Source organism: Neodiprion pinetum, chromosome 2, assembly GCF_021155775.2.
Source record: "Neodiprion pinetum isolate iyNeoPine1 chromosome 2, iyNeoPine1.2, whole genome shotgun sequence".
Lineage (NCBI taxonomy): Eukaryota > Metazoa > Arthropoda > Insecta > Hymenoptera > Diprionidae > Neodiprion > Neodiprion pinetum.
In genome coordinates, this window is record NC_060233.1 from 19920340 (window position 1) to 19943430 (window position 23091).

Below are 23091 nucleotides of genomic sequence, written 5' to 3' on the forward strand. Positions count from 1 at the left end.
CGTGGCGGGGGCGTTCTTTAGTCCGAAGGGCATACGAGAAAATTCATAATGGCCTCTTGGAGTCGAAAATGCAGTTTTCGTGCTGTGATCCGGATGCATAGGAATTTGGTGGAACCCGGAAGCAAGGTCGAATGTGGAAAAGTATTCAGCTGAGCCAAGCTGGTCAAGGATTTCCGTGATATCGGGCATGGGGTATGCGTCGCCGACTGTTTTTTCGTTAAGTTTTCTGTAGTCGATTACCATACGCCATCGTTTATTGCCGTCACTATCCGGTTTTTTTGGAACACATAAACGGGCATCGAGCTCACACGATTCACGAATTTTTCCCAACCGTTCCATCGGGATATAAGATTGTCGAAGTGCCTACCTACGTCATTTACCTGCTAATCGCCGTACAGTCGATACATCAGTTACAGCTGAGAATAGTCGACCAAGACGACGAGCTGATTAATTTTCGCGGCGAAACGATTACTGTACGTTTACATGTGAAATCACTCAAATAATGGGAATCGTGTTTGAGACGAGAAAGTTGGGCAAAAGTTATAAAACTGAAACGTCATGGCCAAAAATCATCAGTCGCCCGACACCTCTGACAACGTTTACACCGCCCACGAGACTGACACCTCTGAACGTCCGGTTTTTCCAGAGCCTGGGTCTTCGATTACGTGGAAATTTTAGAAAAGAAGAATTCCTGTTCGCTGCATCCTGTGTGTGTTACCATGGAAGAAATAATAAGAATACACAAACCTGTGGTATTCGACGAATCGATCGCGCACTCTGAGATTCATGCTTATCAGCCGTTTGCATCATCCACCTTCCAGAACAACGATGAAATCCATATTGTTGTTCAACATCAAGACTTGTGTCTACTGCCCAGTAAAAGCTCTCTACACATTCATGGAAAAATCACAAAGGATGACGGTGTGGCTGTGGTGACGGTTACGAAATTGATCAATATGGCCGTTTGTCATTTGTTTGAGGAAGTTCGCTACGAGTTGAACGGTGTAGAGATTGATCGGAATAAAAATGTTTGCATCACCAGCACTATGAAGGGTTACGTATCCTTGACTCCAGGCCAGCAATATAGTCTGGAGAATACCGGGTGGTTAAGTGGGGATAAGGAACCTACCGATGCCGCTGGAAATTTCGATGTTGTTTTACCGTTAAATTATGTGCTAGGCTTCGCCGAAGATTATCGTCGAGCCATCGTCAACGCTAAACACGAGTTAATTCTCACACGTTCCAACACTGATTTGAATGCTGTGATTCAGAGCTCGGTGACGGAAAACTTTAAAATCACCCTGAATAAAATCAAGTCGTTGTTGCCCTACATCAAACTGGCGGATAAACCGAAAATCCAGCTACTCAACTACATCGCCAAGGATCCGGCCATATCCATGAGTTTTCGTTCTTGGGAAACGTACGTGTATCCAATGCTCCCATCAACAACGCAGCATATATGGTCAGTCAAGACATCGACGCAGCTTGAGAAGCCGAGATATGTCGTTCTAGGATTTCAAACTGCAAGGAGAAACGAGCCGCTGAAAAATGCTGGCGTATTTGATCATTGTCGGATCAGAGATGTAAAACTCTTCCTCAACTTACAGTGCTATCCCTACGGAAATATGAATCTTGATATATACAATAATCAATACGCCATTCTCTATGATATGTATGTTCGGTTTCAAATGAGCTACTATAACAAAGAAGCTGAGCCTTTGTTATCGAGGCGTGAATTCATAACCAAGCTCCTCTTATCGTCATCGATTGCTCCAAGCAGAACGAAACATTGAACACTGGACCTGTGGACATTCGATTGGAATTTGACTGTAGCATTACGTTCCCACCACACACTTCTGCTTACTGCATGATCTTGCATGATCGCATTGTTGAATATAATCCGATTAGTGGTACTGTTAAAAAATTGGTATAAGTCAATTTTGGAATAATGATATGTTTAATTAATATGGATATTGAAAATAATATGTATAATTCACTCGTTAAAATTTAGAATAAGATAATTTAGAATAGAATAAGAAAACTAAATGTAATTGATGTTGAATAAAAAAATTGTTAAAAGCATTCAAAACGCCTTTTTAAACCTTCCTTCAGGGGTCATTTCCTGGAATTTTTTCAATAGATCTAGCGGGTTCTTACCCTATCCGATTTATGTGCGGCTTTCCGGCGCCAAACAAGTCCTGACAGGAATTATTTAGTGTGTGTGTGTGTGAGTGTGTGTGTGTGTGTGTGTGTGTGTGTGTGTGTGTGTGTGTGTGTGTGTGTGTGTGTGAGAGTGTGTGTGTGTGTGTGTGTGTGTGTGTGTGTGTGCGCGCGTGTGTGTGTGTATGTGCCAAATCCCTCGAGAATAGCCATCTTGCGGCCGCGAAAATGATCAACGGGGCGGGGGGGGGGGGGTGTAGTGCCACGGATTCGCGGGGCGGCGAGGGCGGAGAGGGGGGAGCGATGGGAGGCGAGGGGGGCGAGGGGGGAGAGTGGGAAGCGAGGGGGGAGGGGGGAGGGGGGGTGGTCCGGAACTCTCATAACTACACTACTTTTGTGCGGCTCTTGGGCTTCGGTTTGGCGAGGAAGGTCTTTCCAAACTTTGTTTCGCTCACTCTGAAGATGGACGTCGGAGGCCCAGGGAGGATTTGGCCTCTCTCGGAGGTGGCATTGGGTGTCTCGCTCGACACTCACTTGCTGATTGTGTCGGGGAAGCTAGAGATCGGATAGCTCGGGCGAGGCTCGTTGGTGCGATTCGGAATACGGAGCTCCGGTGTCATCTGGGGCTCGCGGCTCCAGCTTTTCTCCATGAAGCAATTATTAAGGGCTTAGAATTAGAAGCCATAAACGAGGCGGATTTAGGTTCGCGTCAACTTCATCGATTAAGCCTAGCTGAACCTTCAGAAAATTCTCCGTCCCATCCTTCAGTCAATCAGCCCAGCTCAGATTCTCTCCCAGGAAGGAAAAATAGTGACTTCTCTCGTTACTACAATAGATCAAACTTCGATCGGCCTGTCTCAGAGTGCCAGTTTTGCGGCGTAAGGGGACATATCGCGAAGAATTGTTTCAAACCCGACCGTCAGTTGAATACTGCGGAAAATTCGTGGCGCAATAATGCCTCCAAGAGAGCACCCTCTAATCCGGTTTGGGTAGCGCAACCTTCTGTTCCTCAGAATTCGGGAAACTAGCTACCGATGTTTCGAAAGGGCGGATATCATCGGTTTCTTCCAAGTTCCTTAGCCCTATTGCTTTACAATTCGTGGTTAGAGGTCTGCGTCGTACCGACCTATATGCTAAAGGTTCTGTTAATGGACTAGGCTGTTTGTGGGTGATAGATACCGGAGCCGAGGTTTCCGTTGTTCGTCCTAATATGATTTCGTCTCTTGCTTCAATTAATCCTTCTGTGTCAGTTTTTGTGAGCACTTTTCAGGTTGTTTACCGAACAGCCTTTTTCTTCCGACCTTTCCCGATTGCTAAGGATGACTGGTGGCCTTCATTTTGAAGAATAACACGAAATCAATGAGACAAGATCGTTTCTTTTCTTTTCAATAAATATTTAATTCATCTTATTCGTGCATTTTCTCAAATTCACTTTGTAAATTTGGATTGTTATACCACCACTTGCATTTGTCCTTCAAACTCTAGGGTGTGCTGTTTCTGAAGAAGTCTTGGATTCAGTCACCTATTCCTTTTTCCTGTTACCCGCCTCGTCGTACTCATCTGTGTTTGATTTACCGGACTATGTTCCCTGAAGAGGAATGGGTTTCCTTTTTGACGTCGATCCGGATGATTTTGATGTCTTCAAATTCATGAAGATACATAACACTAGATAACACTTACCTTTATAAAACAAGGCACATAAATTTTGAAATTCAATTTAACGCTCAACTATCTGCTCAAGGTTTTCGATGTATGCATAAAACTCAATCATCGATGTATGCATAAAACTAGAGATTTTAGATGATTGATATGCCGTTAGGGTTCATAATTACTCATTCAATCAATCTGGCTTGAGATCTTCAGAATTATGCTTTCCGAACATTTTTTGTGTCTTTGCAACATAATTTTTCCACTAGTTTTGAATTCATCATTGACGTCCGATTTTTCAATAATGCGAGGGAAAAATAACTCGCTGAATTGACGTGTTCAGGAAGAGTTGTAATAAGTCAAATTACTTTGAATTACTTTAGATTTGTGCCAAAATCTTATATTTATAGAGAAAAATAATTAAATTCAAATAAAGAAGTAATTTTAAATCAAGAAGAAGAAAAATAGATTCGAAAAATTCGAAGTGGCGAACTCACATGGTGAAACAACATCTTGAAATATTCAGATTTTGGTAGAAATTGGTAAGTGGAGATTTTCCCGGTCATCAGTAACCGATCCAAGGTCAGATTTCCAAAATTTATGATGGTCAATCCATTATTAGTGGTTCAAAATAAAAAAAATCGCAATATTTTTTTATGTAATATGATATGCGAGGGCTTTTGAATCGTCAATCACGACTCTGAATTCGTAGTTGGAAAATTGGAATTGGATATTAATATTTATTTGTTCCATGAACCTTGAATTTGCAGTGTGAAAACGGGAAGTTCGAGGGCTGGCTCACGGTCAGCCTTAAGCCGCTTGTTGACTCACACGAACGATGCAATACAGTATCGATGTATGTGATTCAAGTATCAATTACTCATAATTTGTCCAACTCAAAAATATTTTGAATAAGACTATGAATTATCAAAATATATCTTCTGATATTAAGACGAAACGCAGCAATTTACCAAATCGATTAATTTTTACCAATTCAATCGAGCCGTGTCCGATTATTTTGTTGAAATCGATTAATCGATACATCCATTATTCTCAGATAAGTGGCCATCACTAACATTGATCTCAACAATTTCAACGTTACTTGCCACTACAGATCCACATTGAATCGACGAGGAAATAACTGAGAATTTGAATGACACCATATTTTTTTGAGTTGAATTAATTCAATTTATTCATGTAATTCGACTTCATTTTTCTATTCCAAATAATAATGATTATTTTTCCTCAAATTCAGATAGATTTATTAAATTGAAATTGCTTCATTTGAATTCAAGTATTTGGGAATTTTCTTCTTCTTGATTTAAAATTACTTTTTTATTTGAATTTAATTATTTTTCTCTCTAAACATAAGATTTTGGCACAAATCTAAAGTAATTCAAAGTAATTTGACTTATTACAACTCTTCCTGAACACGTCAATTCAGCGAGTTATTTTTCCCTCGCATTATTGAAAAATCGGACGTCAATGATGAATTCGAAACTAGTGGAAAAATTATGTTGCAAAGACACAAAAAATGTTCGGAAAGCATAATTCTGAAGATCTCAAGCCAGATTGATTGAATGAGTAATTACGAACCCTAACGGCATATCAATCATCTAAAATCTCTAGTTTTATGCATACATCGATGATTGGAAGTGTTTTATAACATTAAATCTTAAATGCGCTGATTTATTTGGAGATTTATTTTTATTTTCACTCGTAGATGTGTGTTTCGTAGTATTGTGTAGCTGGGCATTCGCTTATTTTCACACACGCGAGTGTGCGTCCGTGAGTGTGCGGCCGGCAGCGCGTGCCGCGGCAACAATACCGAGGTCAGCGCTCGAGAAGGGGTACAACAGGGAGAGAGGGGAGGTGCCGATATTTAATTCGTAAACGAATAATAATAATTCACCCAGACGAACAAAACAGCAATTTCCGTGGCGGCAAATCCAGATGAAATGGTGCATTCTGATTGGCCTAAAGCTATCGCTTATAATTCAAAAACTATGCGTCGGACGAGCTTCCGGCAAAGAAATTCTCGGTTGGAATTGAGTCAGGTATCACGCTGGCTGGTGCGTGTCCCCAATTTAGGGACATCCTGTATATATATTGAAACGTTTCGATTTTGTTCACGGGCTGAATTTCGTCCGAATTTCATACGTCATATGTGAGGTGACGTGGAGATTTCACGCAAGCTCGAATATTATATTAATTTTAAAAATTTCCTGTCTCTTGGATAGAGCTGCAGGATTCGGTCTCTGGGCTCAGAAGGAAGGTGGAGAATGACTACTTGTCGATTATTTAATGAACTCCTAGAAGAGCTTGAACAGTTCGACCGTTTCGACTTGGTTTCCGAGATAGCCTCAGAAGTTGTTTCCTCACCCTCATGTGCAATGGCACGAGTGGAATAAGCCCGTCATCACAGGCCGTATAAACGGTTGAGGGTCAAACTTGATCTGTGTGTGTGAAGCACGCACAAATCGATCGCTATGAGTGGTTGACTCGTGATGCGAAAAATTCGTTTCCACAAAGGAAGTGTTTAAATAATAAGTAAATGTTTCGTTCCCGGGAGGCGGGATGACAGACAGGATGTGAGGTTTTGAATTTATTTTCCTTGTGACCTTTAAGAAATTTGTGGTAATTTTGGAAGGAACAGCTTTTTCTTACCTAATTTGATAATAATTCGGTTTACCTACGGCAATACTGAATATTATATGCGTGATAGCATGGTGGTCAGAAGGACCACCACATTCGACAACGTGGGATCGTCGTTGACAAGTCGGTTTCGATATTGATAATGATTCGTTTAATTAGTACTAAGACAGAATGTTATTTACGTGATAGCATAGTAGTCAGAAGGACTTGGATAATAGTTCGGTTTACCTATGGCAAGACTGAATATTATTTGCGTGGTAGTCAAATGCAAGGGAATTCTGCGCAAACATACCGTCACCTGTATCAAGACGTCCAGTCGCAATGACAGAGACTCTCTACGGGTTCAAGTGCCCTACCTATGGGTCAGAGGATTGTGAGACGATCACCGTATCTGAGCTATGAGGTCAGACGCAATGCTGTTCTTCACTCAGACACGGCTCCCTAATACCTAAGGACTTTTATCGAAAACAGATAAAATGTTTAATACGTTGAACGCCCTCCTTTGATGGGGAGCGGTGTTCGAGGATTCCTGGAAGGACGACTCCACGTCTCCTGATCGTGGGTCCGTCGATATCTGGCTCCTTGTAGATGTGGGATGCTCCGTCAATATATGCACGGATGGGTCCTCGCATTGGACGATTGGTTGATCTACCTTGGTGTATGGTACAATAGATGATAGATATCGAGCCACATTTGCGGTCGTCTTTTATACTTTCTTATTGTCTAGTTTCGCAGTTTTTGGGGATAGAGATTGGCCGTGTCCCACGAAGAAGGGGCACGGTAAATCGTGTGATTTGGTTGGTTTTACGGTACGTGGTGGGGTTGTCGAATGTGTAGTGAGATTTAGGCTTGTCACTACCAAGCACAATATTTGGGCGCACGCGTTGAACTTCAGGTGCCGATACGCTAGTCAGGCGTCCCGTCACAATATATTTGTAAACAAACATGACGAGGCCCATATTCACCTCATCATATTTCTTCCTCACTCCCAAATTTGAAATTTCACCGCACAACAATGAGCGCCTTTGGCAGCTTCACGGTCAATAGTACATACGTGTAAATATGAGCGAATAGAGACGATAGAATGCCGAGGGCATATGACAGATGAGTACATAAGCTATTATCAGCGGAATCGCACGTGGAAACGTCAGAACGAGAGGAAAATAAGCTGTAAATGACGTTTTATAATGATCCTTTTTTTGAGTTTGTTAACCTCAATAACCACACCCGAAGATCGCTGTTTTATACTCCCGGACCAGCTTCAACCGATGAGACATCATGCGAAACTTACAACTACGGCGGGTTATCAGAAAATAAAAGCTACACTACAAAAAAGAGGACAAGCGAGAAGAGTATGGATTACTTTGGCCGAAGATATACTACAACAGTATAAGGATGAAGATGGGAACATAATATGCAACGATATTTTTGTTGAAAAAAAAAAAAAAAAAAAAGAATGGAAAAACTGAAATTTGAATTTACGGTCAAGTCTTCGACGGAAGATCCAAAAACAAATATAATCGTCATCACTCACATAACGCACATTTAAAAACGATTAATGGTGTAAGAAAAGCAAACGGCATAATAACTCTAAAAGCTAAAATTTTTGATATCGAAAAAGAAATTGATAAAGAAAGAAAGTAATAAACTACTTGGAAATGCAACAACAATCCGAAATTGACAAACTAATCGATAAACATAAATCGATTTTTGCCAGAGATAAATACGGCACTGTAACGGATTATGAAGCTCGTATTGATTAATTAGTTGATAAATATTGTTACAAAAGACCGTACAGATGCACTGTGGAGGATAAAAAAAGAAATAGAACACCAAATAACAAAATTATAAGAAAAAAATTTTATTGAAGAGTCTTATAGCCCATTCGCTGCACCAGTGACATTAGCTTATAAAAAAGATGAAGGAAAGAAAGCTAGGCTATGCATAGATTTCCGGGAATTAAACAAGATCGTCATTCCTCAGGCGCAGCCTTTCCCATTAATTGAAGATCTGATAGTTAAGACACGAGATTGTAAATATTTTTCGTCCTTAGATATAAATTCAGCTTTCTGGTCAATTCCCCTAAAAATTGAAGACAGACGAAAAACCGCATTCGTAACTCAAGAAGGCCATTTCCAATGGACCTGCCCACCCTTTGGTTTAAAAACATCACCAGCGATTTTCCAGAGAATATTAAGTAATATAATAAGAAAGCACAAGCTCTCGAACTCCAGCGTAAATTATATAGATGACATTCTAATATTTTCAAAAACTTTTGATGAACATATTGACCACTTATCACAGCTATTAAAGTCAATTATGAAAGAAGGATTCAGACTAAAACTTTCAAAATGTACCTTCGCATCAGACTCAGTTAAATATTTAGGCCACGAAATAAGATACAACTCGATTTGTCCACTCAATGACAATCTAATCTCAATAAAAAAATTTCCAACGCCAAAAACAAAAAAAAAATGTTCGACAATTTCTAGGAAAAGTGAATTTTTACGGCAAATATATACCAAACGTTTCGGTTACCTTAGATCCGCTACATAACTTACTAAGAAAAGGGCAAAACTTTATTTGGTCCGAACAATGCCAAAAAGCTTTCGAGAGCATGAAATCTCTACTTTGCTCTCAACCGATTTTAACAATTTTCGATCCACATCTGCCAATATATATCCACACGGACGCAAGCTTACAAGGCATTGGGGCTGTACTAAAACAAACACAATTTAACAAAGAAGATAAACCAGTCGCATATTTTTCAAAAAAATTAAATGTGTCCCAAAAAAGAAAGAAAGCTATCTATATAGAATGTTTAGCAATAAAAGAAGCAATAAAATTCTGGCAGCACTGGCTTATAGGAAAATCATTTACGGTTTTCTCGGATCATAAACCTTTAGAAAATATGAATATTAGGTCCAGGACAGATGAGGAATGAGGTGAATTAATGCATTATAATTATCTATCTCAATACGATTTCGAAATAAAATACACTCCAGGAAAGGACAATGTAGAAGCAGACTGCCTCAGCAGAAACCCTGTACTACAACCTAATGATACTGAAGAAGAAATTTTAAAAACCGTTAATTTCATGAAAATAGAAGACATTCAGAACGATCAAGAAAATAATAAACACATCCAAAACGGTAAAGACAAGTTACTATACAAGAATAACACGTATTATAAAAGAATAGGAACAAGTGAAAAAATTCTACTCTCAGAAGGTTTCAGTAAAGAACTTATACAAAAAGTACACCTCTTCTATTGTCATTTAGGAATGAAACAAATACAAAATAAGATAAAACCATTTTACATAGCAAAAAATCTGAATCAAAATATTAAAACAATTTGCGAAAACTGTAAAGTTTGCATTAAAAATAAATCAAGAGGAAAGTACAAAATTGGATTAATGTCCCAATTAGGTCCTGCGACTACCCCTATAAAATAGTGTCTATAGATACAATTGGCGGATTCGGAGGTTCACGGTCAACAAAAAAGTATTTACACTTGCTCGTTGATCATTTCACAAGATATGCTACTATTTTGACCTCAAAAACTTAGAATGCAACTGATTTTATAAAATTGATACAGACAGTCTTGCCAAATAATAAAATAAACATGATCCTATCCGATCAATATCCAGGGATAAATTCCAAAAAGTTCAAGGAATTTTTGAATAAAGAAGATATAACATTGACTTTTACACCAGTAAACGCACCGTTTTCAAACGGACTCAATGAAAGACTTAACCAAACGCTAGTTAATAAAATTAGATGTAAGATAAACCAAAAAAAATCAAAAACCGCGTGGACAACTGTAGCACATGAGTGCATAGAAAAGTACAATGATACAGAACATACTGTAACAGGATTCTCTCCTAGATACTTATTGGAAGGAAAAAGCAGTACAATCTTACCAGAAGAGCTAAAACAAGAAAAAACAGAAAACGATTTGCATGAAGATAGAAAACGTGCTCTAGAGAATAAAAAGAAATCACATGAATATAATAAAAAGCAATTCGACAAAAATAGAAGATATCATGAATTTAATATTGTAGACCTAGTTTACGTTGAAAATAGCCATAGACTAAATAGGAAAAAATTAGATGAACTAAAAATCGGACCATACAAAATTATAGAAACAATTTCAAACTCAATTTATAAAATACATACAGATCGAAATGAGTCAGAGTCATTATTTCACAATACAAAGCTTGTACCGGTTCCAAAGATTATTCAAGAAGACCAGTGTCTCCTCACTGGTTTCTTTTCTTCGGGGGGGGGGGGGGGGGGGGGGGGGGAGATGTAAACAAATATGACGAGGCCTATATTCACCTCATCATATTACTTCCTCTCTCCCAAATTTGAAATTTCACCGCACAACAATGAGCGCCTTTGGCAGCTTCACGGTCAATAGTACATACGTATAAATATGAGCGAATAGAGACGATAGAATGCCGAGGGCATATGACAGATGAGTACATAAGCTATTATCAGCGGAATCGCACGTGGAAACGTCAGAACGAGAGGAAAATAAGCTTTAAATGTCGTTTCTCTATTTACAGGTAATATTATTTTTATTCAACGTAGAATATAAGTACATAATGTAAAGAAAAGTAATGTAATGTAATAGTATACGAAACAATAAACTCCATTTACAGAGAAACTCATCGCAGCTTCGACAAAGTTAAAAAATGGAACATTATATATATATATATGTAGTATAGCGTACCGACACCTGACGGTGAACCCAAGCTCCCAATATTATGCTTACCGATGACAAGCCCAAAACTTGCGACACACTCGGTAAACCCCTCCACGTACCAATAAACCAACCAGACCACGCGATTTACCATGCTCCCTCTTCAAAGGGCACGGCCAATCACTATTCCCAAAATATGCCAAACTGGACGACTAGCAGGTATAAAAGTCGAGCACAAATGTGGCTTGACATCTATTTATCCATTTATCAGCTATCGAATAACAGGCCGAGTAGATCAGTAATTCGTCCGACTCAGGACACATCCGCGCATCTGTTTCGCGGAGCACCACATCCCAGCGAGGGACCAGCAGCCGATATTTGGCCTTAGAGGCGTTCAGGCATAATCCCACGGATGGTAGCTTCGCACCACCGGCCGCTCGACCGAGTGCGTGAACCAAATGTCCGAACCTGCGGTTCCTCTCGTACTGAGCAGGATTACTATCGCAACGACGAGTCATCAGTAGGGTAAAACTAACCTGTCTCACGACGGTCGTATCCTCTCTAGTCAAAGGGGGCAACGATATTTCTAGGAGTCTCGTGGGTCGAAAGGCTCAAAACAATGTGACTTTACTAGGTGGCCGGTCCACGGACCGGTCGTCGCACGAGCCCTGTTTGCCGGGCGGGGTCTTCGGCCTTCGTCGGGATCTTCCCGCTCGTCGGTCTGGCCTCGAACGGTCGATCATGGGTCATCCAGTTCGATGTCGAGACTCGGAATCGTCTGTAGACGACTTAGGTACATCGACGACCACGATCCCACGACGTGGTCTCATCACTGTGAGAGACCTCGAACACCACTCTGAATCGAAGGAGGGTATTCAGGAGGGTATCCTCAGGTACTAGGGAGCCGTATCTGAACTAATCCCAGCATTGCGTCTGACGTCTAAACTCAGATACGGTGATCGTCGCAGAATCCTCTGACCCATAGGTAGGGCCCCTGAACTTATAAAAAGCCTCCTGCACTGCGACAGGATGTCTTGATATAGGCGAAGGCATAATTGCGTAGAATTCCCGTCCTTCTAACCACCACTCTATGACATCAACGATATTCTGTCTTGCCGTCTGCAAAACAAATCAATGTCGATACCAAATAATAACTTGTCAATGACGATTTCCCATCGTTATACACCGTCCTTCTGACCACCACGCTATCACGTCAACAATATTCTGTCTTGCCATGCACAAAACAAACCTTATCAAACCAAAGAAGAAAAACCAATTCCTTTCTACCTCTCAACAATATTTCTTAACACTATAAGGAAATCAAATTCACAACATTCTTTCCTGTCAGAAGCCCCACTTCTTGGGGATTTGACATCATCAATACTCATAGATTTCCTCTCAGAAAACGAATTTCTCGCCTCACGAGTAAATCGCTCGTTGCGATTATTCTGTGGCTTGCCCCACAACCACAGAACAAGTTTGACCCTCAACCGTTCATAAGGCCTGTGATGATGGGTTTATTCCACTCGTGCCATTGCACATGAGAGTGATGAAACGACTTCTGAGGCTTTCTCGAAAACCTACTTAAAACGGTCAAACTCTAGAAACCTCTTCCAGGAGCTCACCAAAGAATTAACAAGTAATTATTTTCTACCTTCCTTCCTTGTCCAGAGACCTAATCCCGCCGTTTCGATCACGAGACAGGAAATTCCTAAAACTATTACGATATTAGAGTATGTGCGAAACCACAGCGCTATGTTTCATATTACTTACGAAATCCCCGAGGTATTCCGCGGATAAATAAATTCGAATCGTTTCATTGGCGACCGTGACAGAACTCGAAACGTTGCAATATACAATATGAATGAATGAAATAAATTTCATTTGTTGAGAGAAAACATTTATTTCAACTCCTTTCCGCAATTATTGAAACTCAGAAAAAAACACATTTCAAATTCCTGGAATTCACCGCGTGCCCACCAGATCGCCGCAGCGAACTCTGTTGCCATTTCATCACAGCTGATTGTGTTTTCGTGCCGTACATTCCGTGACGAATAAAATTAATATTTTTCGAGTGTCAATATCTCCGAAACTGAGTAGTGGAAAAATACCATTTTTTTTTTTTTAAGAATCGCACAATAGTCCTGCATACACGTGCATTTTTATTTAAAAACAGTAAGTGGCGTTTAGCGCCTATAATAAAAAATGTGAACAAAGTCTATCCGTTCACGTGTTAGGTATAGGCATCGCGTACAAAATAACCGATTTTTAATTGCAATTATCTCACAAACTACGTAGTGGATTGATTTAAAAATTTAGGAATCGCTTCATTAAGGTTGTTCCTACACCATATTAAAATTTCAAGCAATCGGTAAGTCGATGAAAAAACTCCAGAACTACCTTAAGACGCTCGGATGTTTTTTCAGCCATTGTGAAACTGTAGTCGAGTCTGACCAAAAAATTGTCTTGTTAACGCGAAAAGTTAGTACTTCGCGGATCTCGTGATACAGACGAGCGAGTGTCAGCGCGCCGCAGAGTTCGAGTCGCGGGGTTGTTTGATCTTTTAGTGGGGCGAAGCGTCCCTTTGAGCAAAAAATTCTCACACGAATTTCGCCTTTCTGGTCGCAAGAGCGCACGTATATGCAAGCCCCGTAACCTTGTTACTCGCGTCGCAGAATCCGTGGATTTGGATATCGATTGGGCCATTTATCGAGACGTACCGGTCAATTTTTAGATTGTCGATTAACGAGAGAGAACGATCGCCACGCGGAGTCTAACGCGCTGGGCACGGATTCGTCCCAGGTAGTTTTTGCCTTCCAACAGCGCTGCATGAGCACCTTTGAGACAAGAATGACCGGACCAAGTAGAACGAGGGGGTCGAAAATTTTAGCTATTTCGGATGAGATATATCGTTTAGTGACCCTCTCGGAGGGCTCGATATGTTTCACCGTGTATAATAAATCGTCGTTTCGCGCGTTCCACGAAATGCCTAGTGTTTTGTGTACGGGATTTTCGTCTGTTAGAAATTCAATATTTGAAGTTTTTTCGGTCAGATTGTTTAGAGCTCGCGGATGATTTGACGCCCACTGACGAATATCGAATCCACCGCGCTTCAATATTTCGATTACTTCGTCTCGAATTTGTACGATTTTATCGAACGTGTCTGCTTCCGATAACAGATCGTCGAGGTATAAGTCGCGCGTGAAGGCCTCGGCGCCAATTGAATAATCCGCGCTCTCTTAGCTCGCGAGTTTTGTACGGTTCGTATTGCGAGAAACGGAGCCGCCGATACGCCAAATTTTACCGTGTTTAACTCGAATACGCGTGTTCTCTCATTATGGAGCCAAGAAACTCGTTGATAACGACGGTCGCTGGGATAAATCCAGACTTGTCGATACATTTTCACTATATCCGCGGTGATAACGTATTTGTGACTGCGAAACCGTATAAGATGTTCGAATAGTTTTAATTGAATAGTCGGACCGACCATTAACGTATCGTTAAGCGAGATTCCTTTGCTCGTCTTCGTGGACGCGTCAAAGACAACTCGAGTCTTCGTCGTAGCGCTTGTCGATTATATAACCGCGTGATGTGGAAGATAATAACCGGGTTGTGATTTGTCGACAACGAGTGACGTATGGCCTAGCTCGATGTACTCGTTCATAACGCGATGATACTCTTGTTTGAGGATCGGATTTGTGCTGAGTTTCCTCTGCAAGCCAACGAATCGTCGAAAGGCTATGGATTGCGAATCACCGAGATCTCGATCTGCGCTGCGAAAGGACAGATGAACGACGTACCGTCCCGACGAATCGCGGGTAACATTTTGAATAAAATGAGTTTCGCAATCCGTATTTTGCGATAACTTTATTTGACTCGCGCTTGCATCATCGAGTCACCAGAATTTTTAGATTTGTTCTTTTAATTCGGTTAATTGACACGATACCCGTTTCCCGATCGTGTCGTTTGTTCTACCGCCGGCGACGGCCCAGCCGAGCTGAGTTTTCTGTAAAAAGAGATCACAGCCGTCACGAGATAGATTACACTGTCCGACCGATAATAATAACAATGTTGTTGCTAACCTCATAAGGACGTCGATTTTTCGAGGCAAATGAAATTGTGGGTCGGCCAATCTTACATTCTGTGGGATGTTAATTGATTCGCGAGGAAAGATTTCGTTCGGTACATCATCCGCGATTTTCGGGATAAGCAGAAATATGAGAGTTTTATTGAAATTATCGTGTATCGAATAAAAAGTGCACTTGACTGTGCCCTTAGAGATCGTATTCGCGTCGTCGATCATTCCCACCAAGATCGAGCACGCGCGTATCAGTAAATTTAATTCTTTCACGACATCTTCCGTGATAAGATGTGCCGTGGCACATGTGTCTAATAAAGCGCGACATTTTATGAACTGACCGCGCGCGTCCTTGACGCATATTTGAGCGCTCAGCATTAGCTGTGATTGTAAAGCTCGCGACGTAAAACTGTGCGCTATTATTTCGTGATATGTCGAATTTACCTTTGTTGATGAATCGATCGTCGCGTCCAATTTTTCCCTCGGTTGAGTCGCGTGGGGGGCTGCAGCAGGAGACTCGCTGTGCAAGAGAGTGTGGTGATACTTCGAGCATTTTCTACAATGCATGGAGGTGCATTTACCACCGTGTGAGCGCAGACAGGGACGCCCCCTTGACGAGATTCCACCGCTGTGGCACCGCCAACCTTTGAAATTCGCGACACTGATACACGGGATGACTTTCTTTCTTACATGCTACGCACTTTGTTGTCGTACCGGTTGCGAATGTACGCGCACCATTTTCTCCCCGTCGCGTCTTAAATCGGTTCTGGTCTTTATTATTCGACAGCGATCGGTTATTGTTAGGTTCTTGTTTCGAACACAAGGCATCTTGCTCGAGGGAGCACAAACGAAACGCGGTCTCGGAAACGAATTTATATATTTGCTCGAGCGTTGGCGAGGTATAGAGATTAAGCGTTTCCTCCCATTTGACCCGAATGCTGTTAGTAAGCGCGCATTCAATTATTCGAACTAATAAATGTTCTTCCGGTGTTACGTTCATTGACGCGAGCATGTTCACTTGTTGACGCATGTCATCGACGAGTCTCGCCAACCCTTTATGGGTCGCTTTTGTCAATACTGGTAATTCGAGGATCGCGTCGAGATGTTTTACGATTGAAATGCGAACCTTGTCATACGAATCTAAGAGTAGTTTCCACGCCGTCTCGTAATTTTCTTCGCTCACGTTATAAATGAGAACTTTATTCAACGCGTCACCCTTAAGACAATTCTTTACATAAAGGAATTTTTGTAACTTCGTTGTATCTTCGCGAGAATCGATCATTGTAAGAAAAGTGTTTTTGAATGACAGCCATTTCTCAATATTACCGTCGAATTTCGGGAGTTCGAAAACCGGTAATTTAAGTCGACGCGTGCCGTCGATCGGCAAAGAAGTCACGTTTACCACACTCAGAGGTTGTGACGTTGTCGATGGCAAGTCTGCCTCGATCTTTGTCGCGACCGTGCAGAATCGATCTTGCAATTCGTCGAAATCGTCGACTTGATCGTTCTCTTCCTCGATCAATACGCAAGTTCATCGCGCAATTCTTCGTATACACGAAATTGTTCTTTTACACGGTCTAAACGTAATCTTATATTCGCGGGATCTAACTCAGCGTCCTCCGCGATTTTTTCGAGTTTTGTAATTTGCGCTTCCAAGGTTGTACGTTTTTGGTGAATAAACTTTACGCGACTAGGCATTTCAACCGAACTCGAACCGACTAAATATTTCGGAGATATTTGACAAAGAATACGTATCGAAACTTCGAACTGAGAGACACGATGTCTTGGCGTTGAATGTCGTACGCGACTAACTCACAAGATGCCCTTGCATATGTGGTGCATATTTTCCGATGTACGATATACTCGCAAGTCCCAAACAACGAATTCGAAGACTGAGCGCGGCCCGAGTTAAGTAAACAAGCCCCCCGTGCAGCGGGTACCCTTCAGCACTCGCAAACGCGAGACCCTTGACTCGAACGCGGCCTGTGTTTATATATACGCGATAGTGGGATCTATGCCTGCCCGGTTCTTCGCACAAAGCGTACGCTGAACGGAAATATGTATTCGACCATTTCTAACGTTATGAATCCTAGAGTAAACGTCTAACGCCAAAAATAATACGATATAAGAAATTATGAATAGTTAAATGCTTGCATTATTTCAATTAAAGAAATGAATACGAATGAATAAATTATAAATAATAAAATAGTTATATTTTGGAAGATGATGATCGTCTTCCGCAGATCGCAAACTGCGGGGGGCGAGTCCGGAGACGATGGCTGGCTGGTCGCAGAGTGTCCCCTTTGTTGGTACAATGCACGTTTGCACTTTTTCGTAGCACACCTTTGAGAGCGTGGGTTCGAATCCCACTTGTGACATCAATTTGTCGAAGCTTCTTCATAGGCGAAGTTGCCTCGTAGTTTTGAATTGAACCTTTTTTTATTAGTATGAAGGATGAAGGTTGAGGTTTTCTTGAATAAAAAACTGTCGCGTTTGAGCCATTGAATTATGAATGTTTATTGGCTCTTGTGGGAAAAGCCTTGCGGTATAAAAACCCACGACGTATGAACGTTTATTTGTAAACATATAAAAGCGTGTGTCGCACACGTGAATGTGTCGATTGTGTATACGAATTTGTATATGCCTGTTACCGCCCGTTTGGCTCATGCCACCGCGATCTCGAGTGCGTTTTGTACTGCGATTTTTTGTTCTATTCGATTCGATCGAATTTCGTATGATTTGCATTTGCCTTACTCCGAGGAGCGAACGTATATGAGAGTATAATTGGTCCTCTCGTGTTAGTAGTACACCAAGAGCGCTTGGGCTCGTTGTATGATGAAAGAGTGCAAGGCCCTTGGTATGTGTGTATGGGCACTCGGTCCCGTGTAGAATGAGAGACACTCGGGCCGTACTCATCTACCTTACTCCGTAGAGCGAACGTATATGAGAGTATATTTGGGCCTCTCGTTTATGGTCGTGGTACGAAAGAACGCACGGGCTCTCTCGCGCACGACGTCACTAACGATCGTCACTAGACGGACGACCGACTGGACTATTTTTTAAAAAATGCGTAATGCGCGCTCGCCTCCTCGTCTACGCGAGATTTTGCATCCCTTCGGAGCCGAGTCGTTCAAGCGCGACTCGCATGGAGATCGCAATGACACGGGCACAAACGACGCTCAGGCACTGAACATGACCGTTGTCCGGTGTATTTCAATACTTGATCGGTAATTGGTGACCCAAACTACTCATGTGAGTCTCGCTGTAGCTGTGTGAACGATTCCAGCGTATAACATCTGGAAATTTCCACCAGGTACCGCACCGACGTCACACTAGCTTGGCTTTGTTTACGTCTGCATACGTCACTTGGCGTATGAATTACTGTTATCGGCTTGTGGTTCCTTTGGGTATTGGCAGCTGCCCGACGCTGGGCCTGGCATTGTTTACATTAGTTCATTCCTAGTCGTCGCGCTGTCGCCGGGTTATCTTAAGTGCCTACCCTCGATACTCGAGTTTTAGAATGTTTTAATTACGGCGAGGTTTCCAACTTCAAATATTGAGTGTACGATTTGTTTATTCTATGGTATTATTTTCCGAGCTGATATTGAGGCCGGTTGTATATTTAAGATAACCTTTCTCGACGAGCATCGAATGTATATGTTTATTAATTGGTCAGTCGGATACCAAGTACGGCTCTATTTATTCTGGATGTAAATCTACCGAGTCAATCCGCCGGCTGTCTGTTTATGTCTGGTAGATGAGAACCTTATTTATCTAACGGTAAATTCTGTATGAACTTGTGTTAATTCACATTCGTTGTTCACTCGTTTCAGGTACACCTTTTATGATTGAATGGTATTTTTCTATTTCTAGGGAGTGCACATGTGTTGATACTGGATCGAAAACGTAATTTTAAAGCCGTTCGTTAAAAGTTAAGGACGTTGTCTATCTCCCCAAGAGCGCGTGCGAACAGAGACTCGCGATTTTCCTTCTCATTTCCTCATTTTTGAAGATAATCAGGTCCTTAGGGGGTCATTTTGAAGATAAAGAATAGATCTGTGTCGCCTGTTTTGTCGAATTTCCAATTTAGCTTTCAGATTTGCGACAAACGTACTTGAAAGTACGTTATCTTTGAAGTGAGAGACAGCGGACAGTGAATTTTTTTTTGAAATTCGGCGAAACAGGCGACACAGATCTATTCTTCATCTTCAAAATGACTCTCCAAGAACCTAATTATCTTCAAAAATGAGGAAATGAGAAGGAAAATCACGAAGCATGAAACAGAAAATTTTTCACGCAAATGGCGGGCGCCTACTAGCGCCACGACCACGTTGCCCGACGACCATGCGAATTACAGGCGAGAAGAGTAGACTCAAACCCCCCCACTACAATTCTCCTCGTTCGAATCCTATCGCTCGGCACGTGGATAGTGTTCCGCGCTTTTATTTTTGCTTGTGTTTTTCTACCGTGTTTTTTATTATTTCGAGTCAGTATTTATTCACGCGATGGCTAGGGAGAGAAGGAACCTGTCTTTGAAGAAGAAGAAACGACTCGGCATACAGATTTTGGCTAAATTTCGGGAAAAATGAGGTAAATCGAATTATTTGTATGATTCATGTCGCACCCTCTCTGACTTCGAGATTCAATGACTCGAGTACGAACAATCGCAGGGCTTTGATCTAAGAAGGTACTTTCAAGAGCCGATGTTGCTGTTCATAATAGCAGTATAAATTCATTCTCAAGCTTTTTTATACATACGAAAATATAAACTAGAATGCATTGTACCGTGTGGTACTACCCGGTTTGCATTAGTCGCTAAAATATGTCATCAATTTGTTACGTGTTCAGGTTAAATGATCGAAATCACTATTCGGCAATTCGCATTAGTGTTTACACGTTGTCGATCATAAGGAATATTCTCATCACTTATTGTGACTACCTAAGTATCCACGGTAAAATTACAATGAATAGAAAGTTTTCGTCTCTTGAGCATCCGATGTAAGAATATATGTAGATGAATGTTTACATGTTGGAATCTTACGCTTCCAATGGGAAGCACATGCAAGACGCTCAAAGCCGGCAATTAAATGATATGCGGATGTGCAATATCATTACTTACGAGAAAATTCATTGTTGAGAGGTATAAATTTGAGAAACTGATGATTTCGAAAAATTAACGACGGAGCCAGGAATCGAACCTGGTATCCAGAGATGTAAAATTACAATGTATCTGGCAGAATTTTCCATTTGAAGTGAATACGGCGCGTACGTATTAGGCCACTAAAATACGCGCGTTTTGTTTTCAGAAATAAACTTGACGTAATTCTGGGGTAATCATACATGCATACATTACCTACAAAACAGCCACCCCACAAAACTGTCATCAAATCGAATACTACTGCCAAGTATAATTTATTTGGAAACCAATGATGATTTTGATATACTATAACTAATGATGACAAAAAAAAAATTGAAATCAAAATTGAAATTGAGAAGGGAAAAAACAATTTTTTTGATTAAAAAAAAAGATTTGCAGTACGTGGTACTTGGCGGGCCCATTTTTATATTGCCATTACAACATTGATATAGCTCGACTTGTACTTTCTTGTGCTTGTTTTAAAAAGGCCCACCAAGTTCCACTAAATAAAAAAAAAAATGACAAGACGATAAGATTTACTATACCTATATAACAGTGATACTGTAAAGGTATTCCTGATCTGCTATTTCCTAATCATCGTTGCGCGGCAAATTTGGGCATTCTTCGATCCGCCGACTCCTGGGACCTGGTCATTTTGGTTACTGATTATATTTATGGTCGTTATAATTTATTGCTAAGATTTTTTTCTCATGTCCATGCATTTTCAAGTTTTTTACGTGTAGAATTGCTGCGAGCCAACAAAACGACGGAGAAATGGTTTGCGAAGTAATGACTTCGGCGGACGAAGTAACAGAAGATTTTGCTCCGTTTAATGAGGCCGTACTTGCCGACGAATTTCAGGATACCGACTTGTTTTGCTTGGAGAGAATGCCTGAATCTCCAATACAGTACGCGAGAAACGACGACGAGACGACTGAATACAACACTGCGGAGGATTTCGTGAGTATCCAGCCTGCGACCAAAAGTAATATTGTCGAAGACATAAATTCAAATCTGCTTGTAGTCGGTAATGCCAAGGCCGAACCAAGTCCCCCATTGGAGTTGACTGGGAGAAGAAAAGTAGACATTAGGCATTTTTTAGATAGCATTACAAAAATTGGTCGTCACTCCCCTTTTAATTGTACTTTTGCAGACATGTGTCGAATATCCGAAAGCCGGACAGGATTCATTACCACAATCACCTTCAAATGTAGTATGTGTAATTCGGTCAAATCAATAACGTCAGAGAATTCTAGTTCAGGCTCCTCAAGCGTCAATGCAGCTATAGTATCCGGTGTAGTGTCCACAGGTGGTGGTTTTTCTCAACTCGCAGAGATTAGTGCATCGGTAGATATGCCATGTATGGCTAAAGAGACTTGGAATAAATTTCATAGGATAGTTAGCAATACGTATTACGACATTTCACGGGAGCAAATGCTAAAGGCAGGTAGGGAAAAAGCCACGTTGGCCCGTGAGGCGCGTGACGTTGACAAGGACGAGTACCCTTGCATAGCGGTTGTGGCCGATGGGTCTTGGGCAAAAAGATCGTATAGGACAAAATATGACTAATTATCAGGTGTAGCAGTAATAGTGGGATTCAAAACCAGAAAAGTTTTATTCATTGGGGAAAGAAATAAATATTGTTCAACGTGTGATAGGAAGCGAGGTGATACCGAGGCATCTGTAGGCGAACATAAGTGTGCGAAAAATTGGACGGGTTCTAGTATCACGATGGAGTCAGACATTATCGTCAAGGGTTTTAAGTGTAGCGCAGAAGTGCACGGTGTGATGGAGCTGGAATATTTCTAATGAAATGTAACAGTTTATATCCTCTCGTAGGAACATGCCGGGGATCATTTAGATGAGTGCAAAATTTATCATGCAGCGTAGCCCGCCTTATGCGCTTGGCTTTCTTATCGGCAGCAGTGCTCAAATTACGCGATTATGCACTTCATATGCACTGTCGCCGAGCCCGGCGAGAGGCTGTGTGAACAGTCTCAATGCTGCTTCCAGGCGTAACGCACGTCTAATTTAATATAATATAACGTTAACGCTTCCTCTGACCATTTGTTGTTATCAATTATCATTTAATTCTCTGTTTGAATAAACATATAAATACACATATAATCGTTGCGCAATATTTGCATGACAAATTTGGCGATCCTGCCAGGATCCAGTTTGAACCAACGAACGCGGCGCGCGTATCAAACGGCCGGATCATAGTGACGAACTTTGGAAGTGAGTGCATAAGCCCAATAAATTCACGCGCGAACCTTCGGCTACGCGTTTATAGGTAATTATTACGAATTGCACCTAGCAAGGGATAGAGTGAAGGGCCGCTTTGCGTAGACAATCAAGGACTGCGCGTAGACCGCTTGATAATCAGGGACTGAGTGTAGACCGCCTGATTCTACACTGGACAATTCCCATAGTGAACTTGTGTATTTATTGGAAAGGAAGCAAGTATAAAATTCTGCACTCCTTAGATACAATAAACTTCGCGTTCAAACCATCTCAGTGAAGTGAAGTGAGAATAAGGACACTCAGACTTGAACCGCTCTTATATTCTTGCCCCCGGTGCCTGTCAGAGACTCCAGGACATCGAAACCTCGTACCGACGGCTACCACGATCTTCGAGTGTAATGCTTCACACCTCAATTTGGCTACTCCTAGCGTGAGTACAAGCATTTTGTTACTTACTCGAGTC

The 23091-nt window shown here is 41.4% G+C and overlaps 1 protein-coding gene across 1 annotated transcript; it reads left to right on the top strand.

Annotated features, from left to right (window-relative positions):
* The first annotated feature begins 558 nt into the window (after nt 1–558).
* Nucleotides 559–19099, top strand: LOC138190365 (uncharacterized). Its single transcript, XM_069133147.1, has 3 exons — nt 559–631; nt 859–1420; nt 19081–19099. Exons 1-3 carry the CDS (start codon nt 559–561, stop codon nt 19097–19099), a joined length of 654 nt encoding a protein of 217 aa, XP_068989248.1.
* Nucleotides 19100–23091: the final 3992 nt, after the last annotated feature.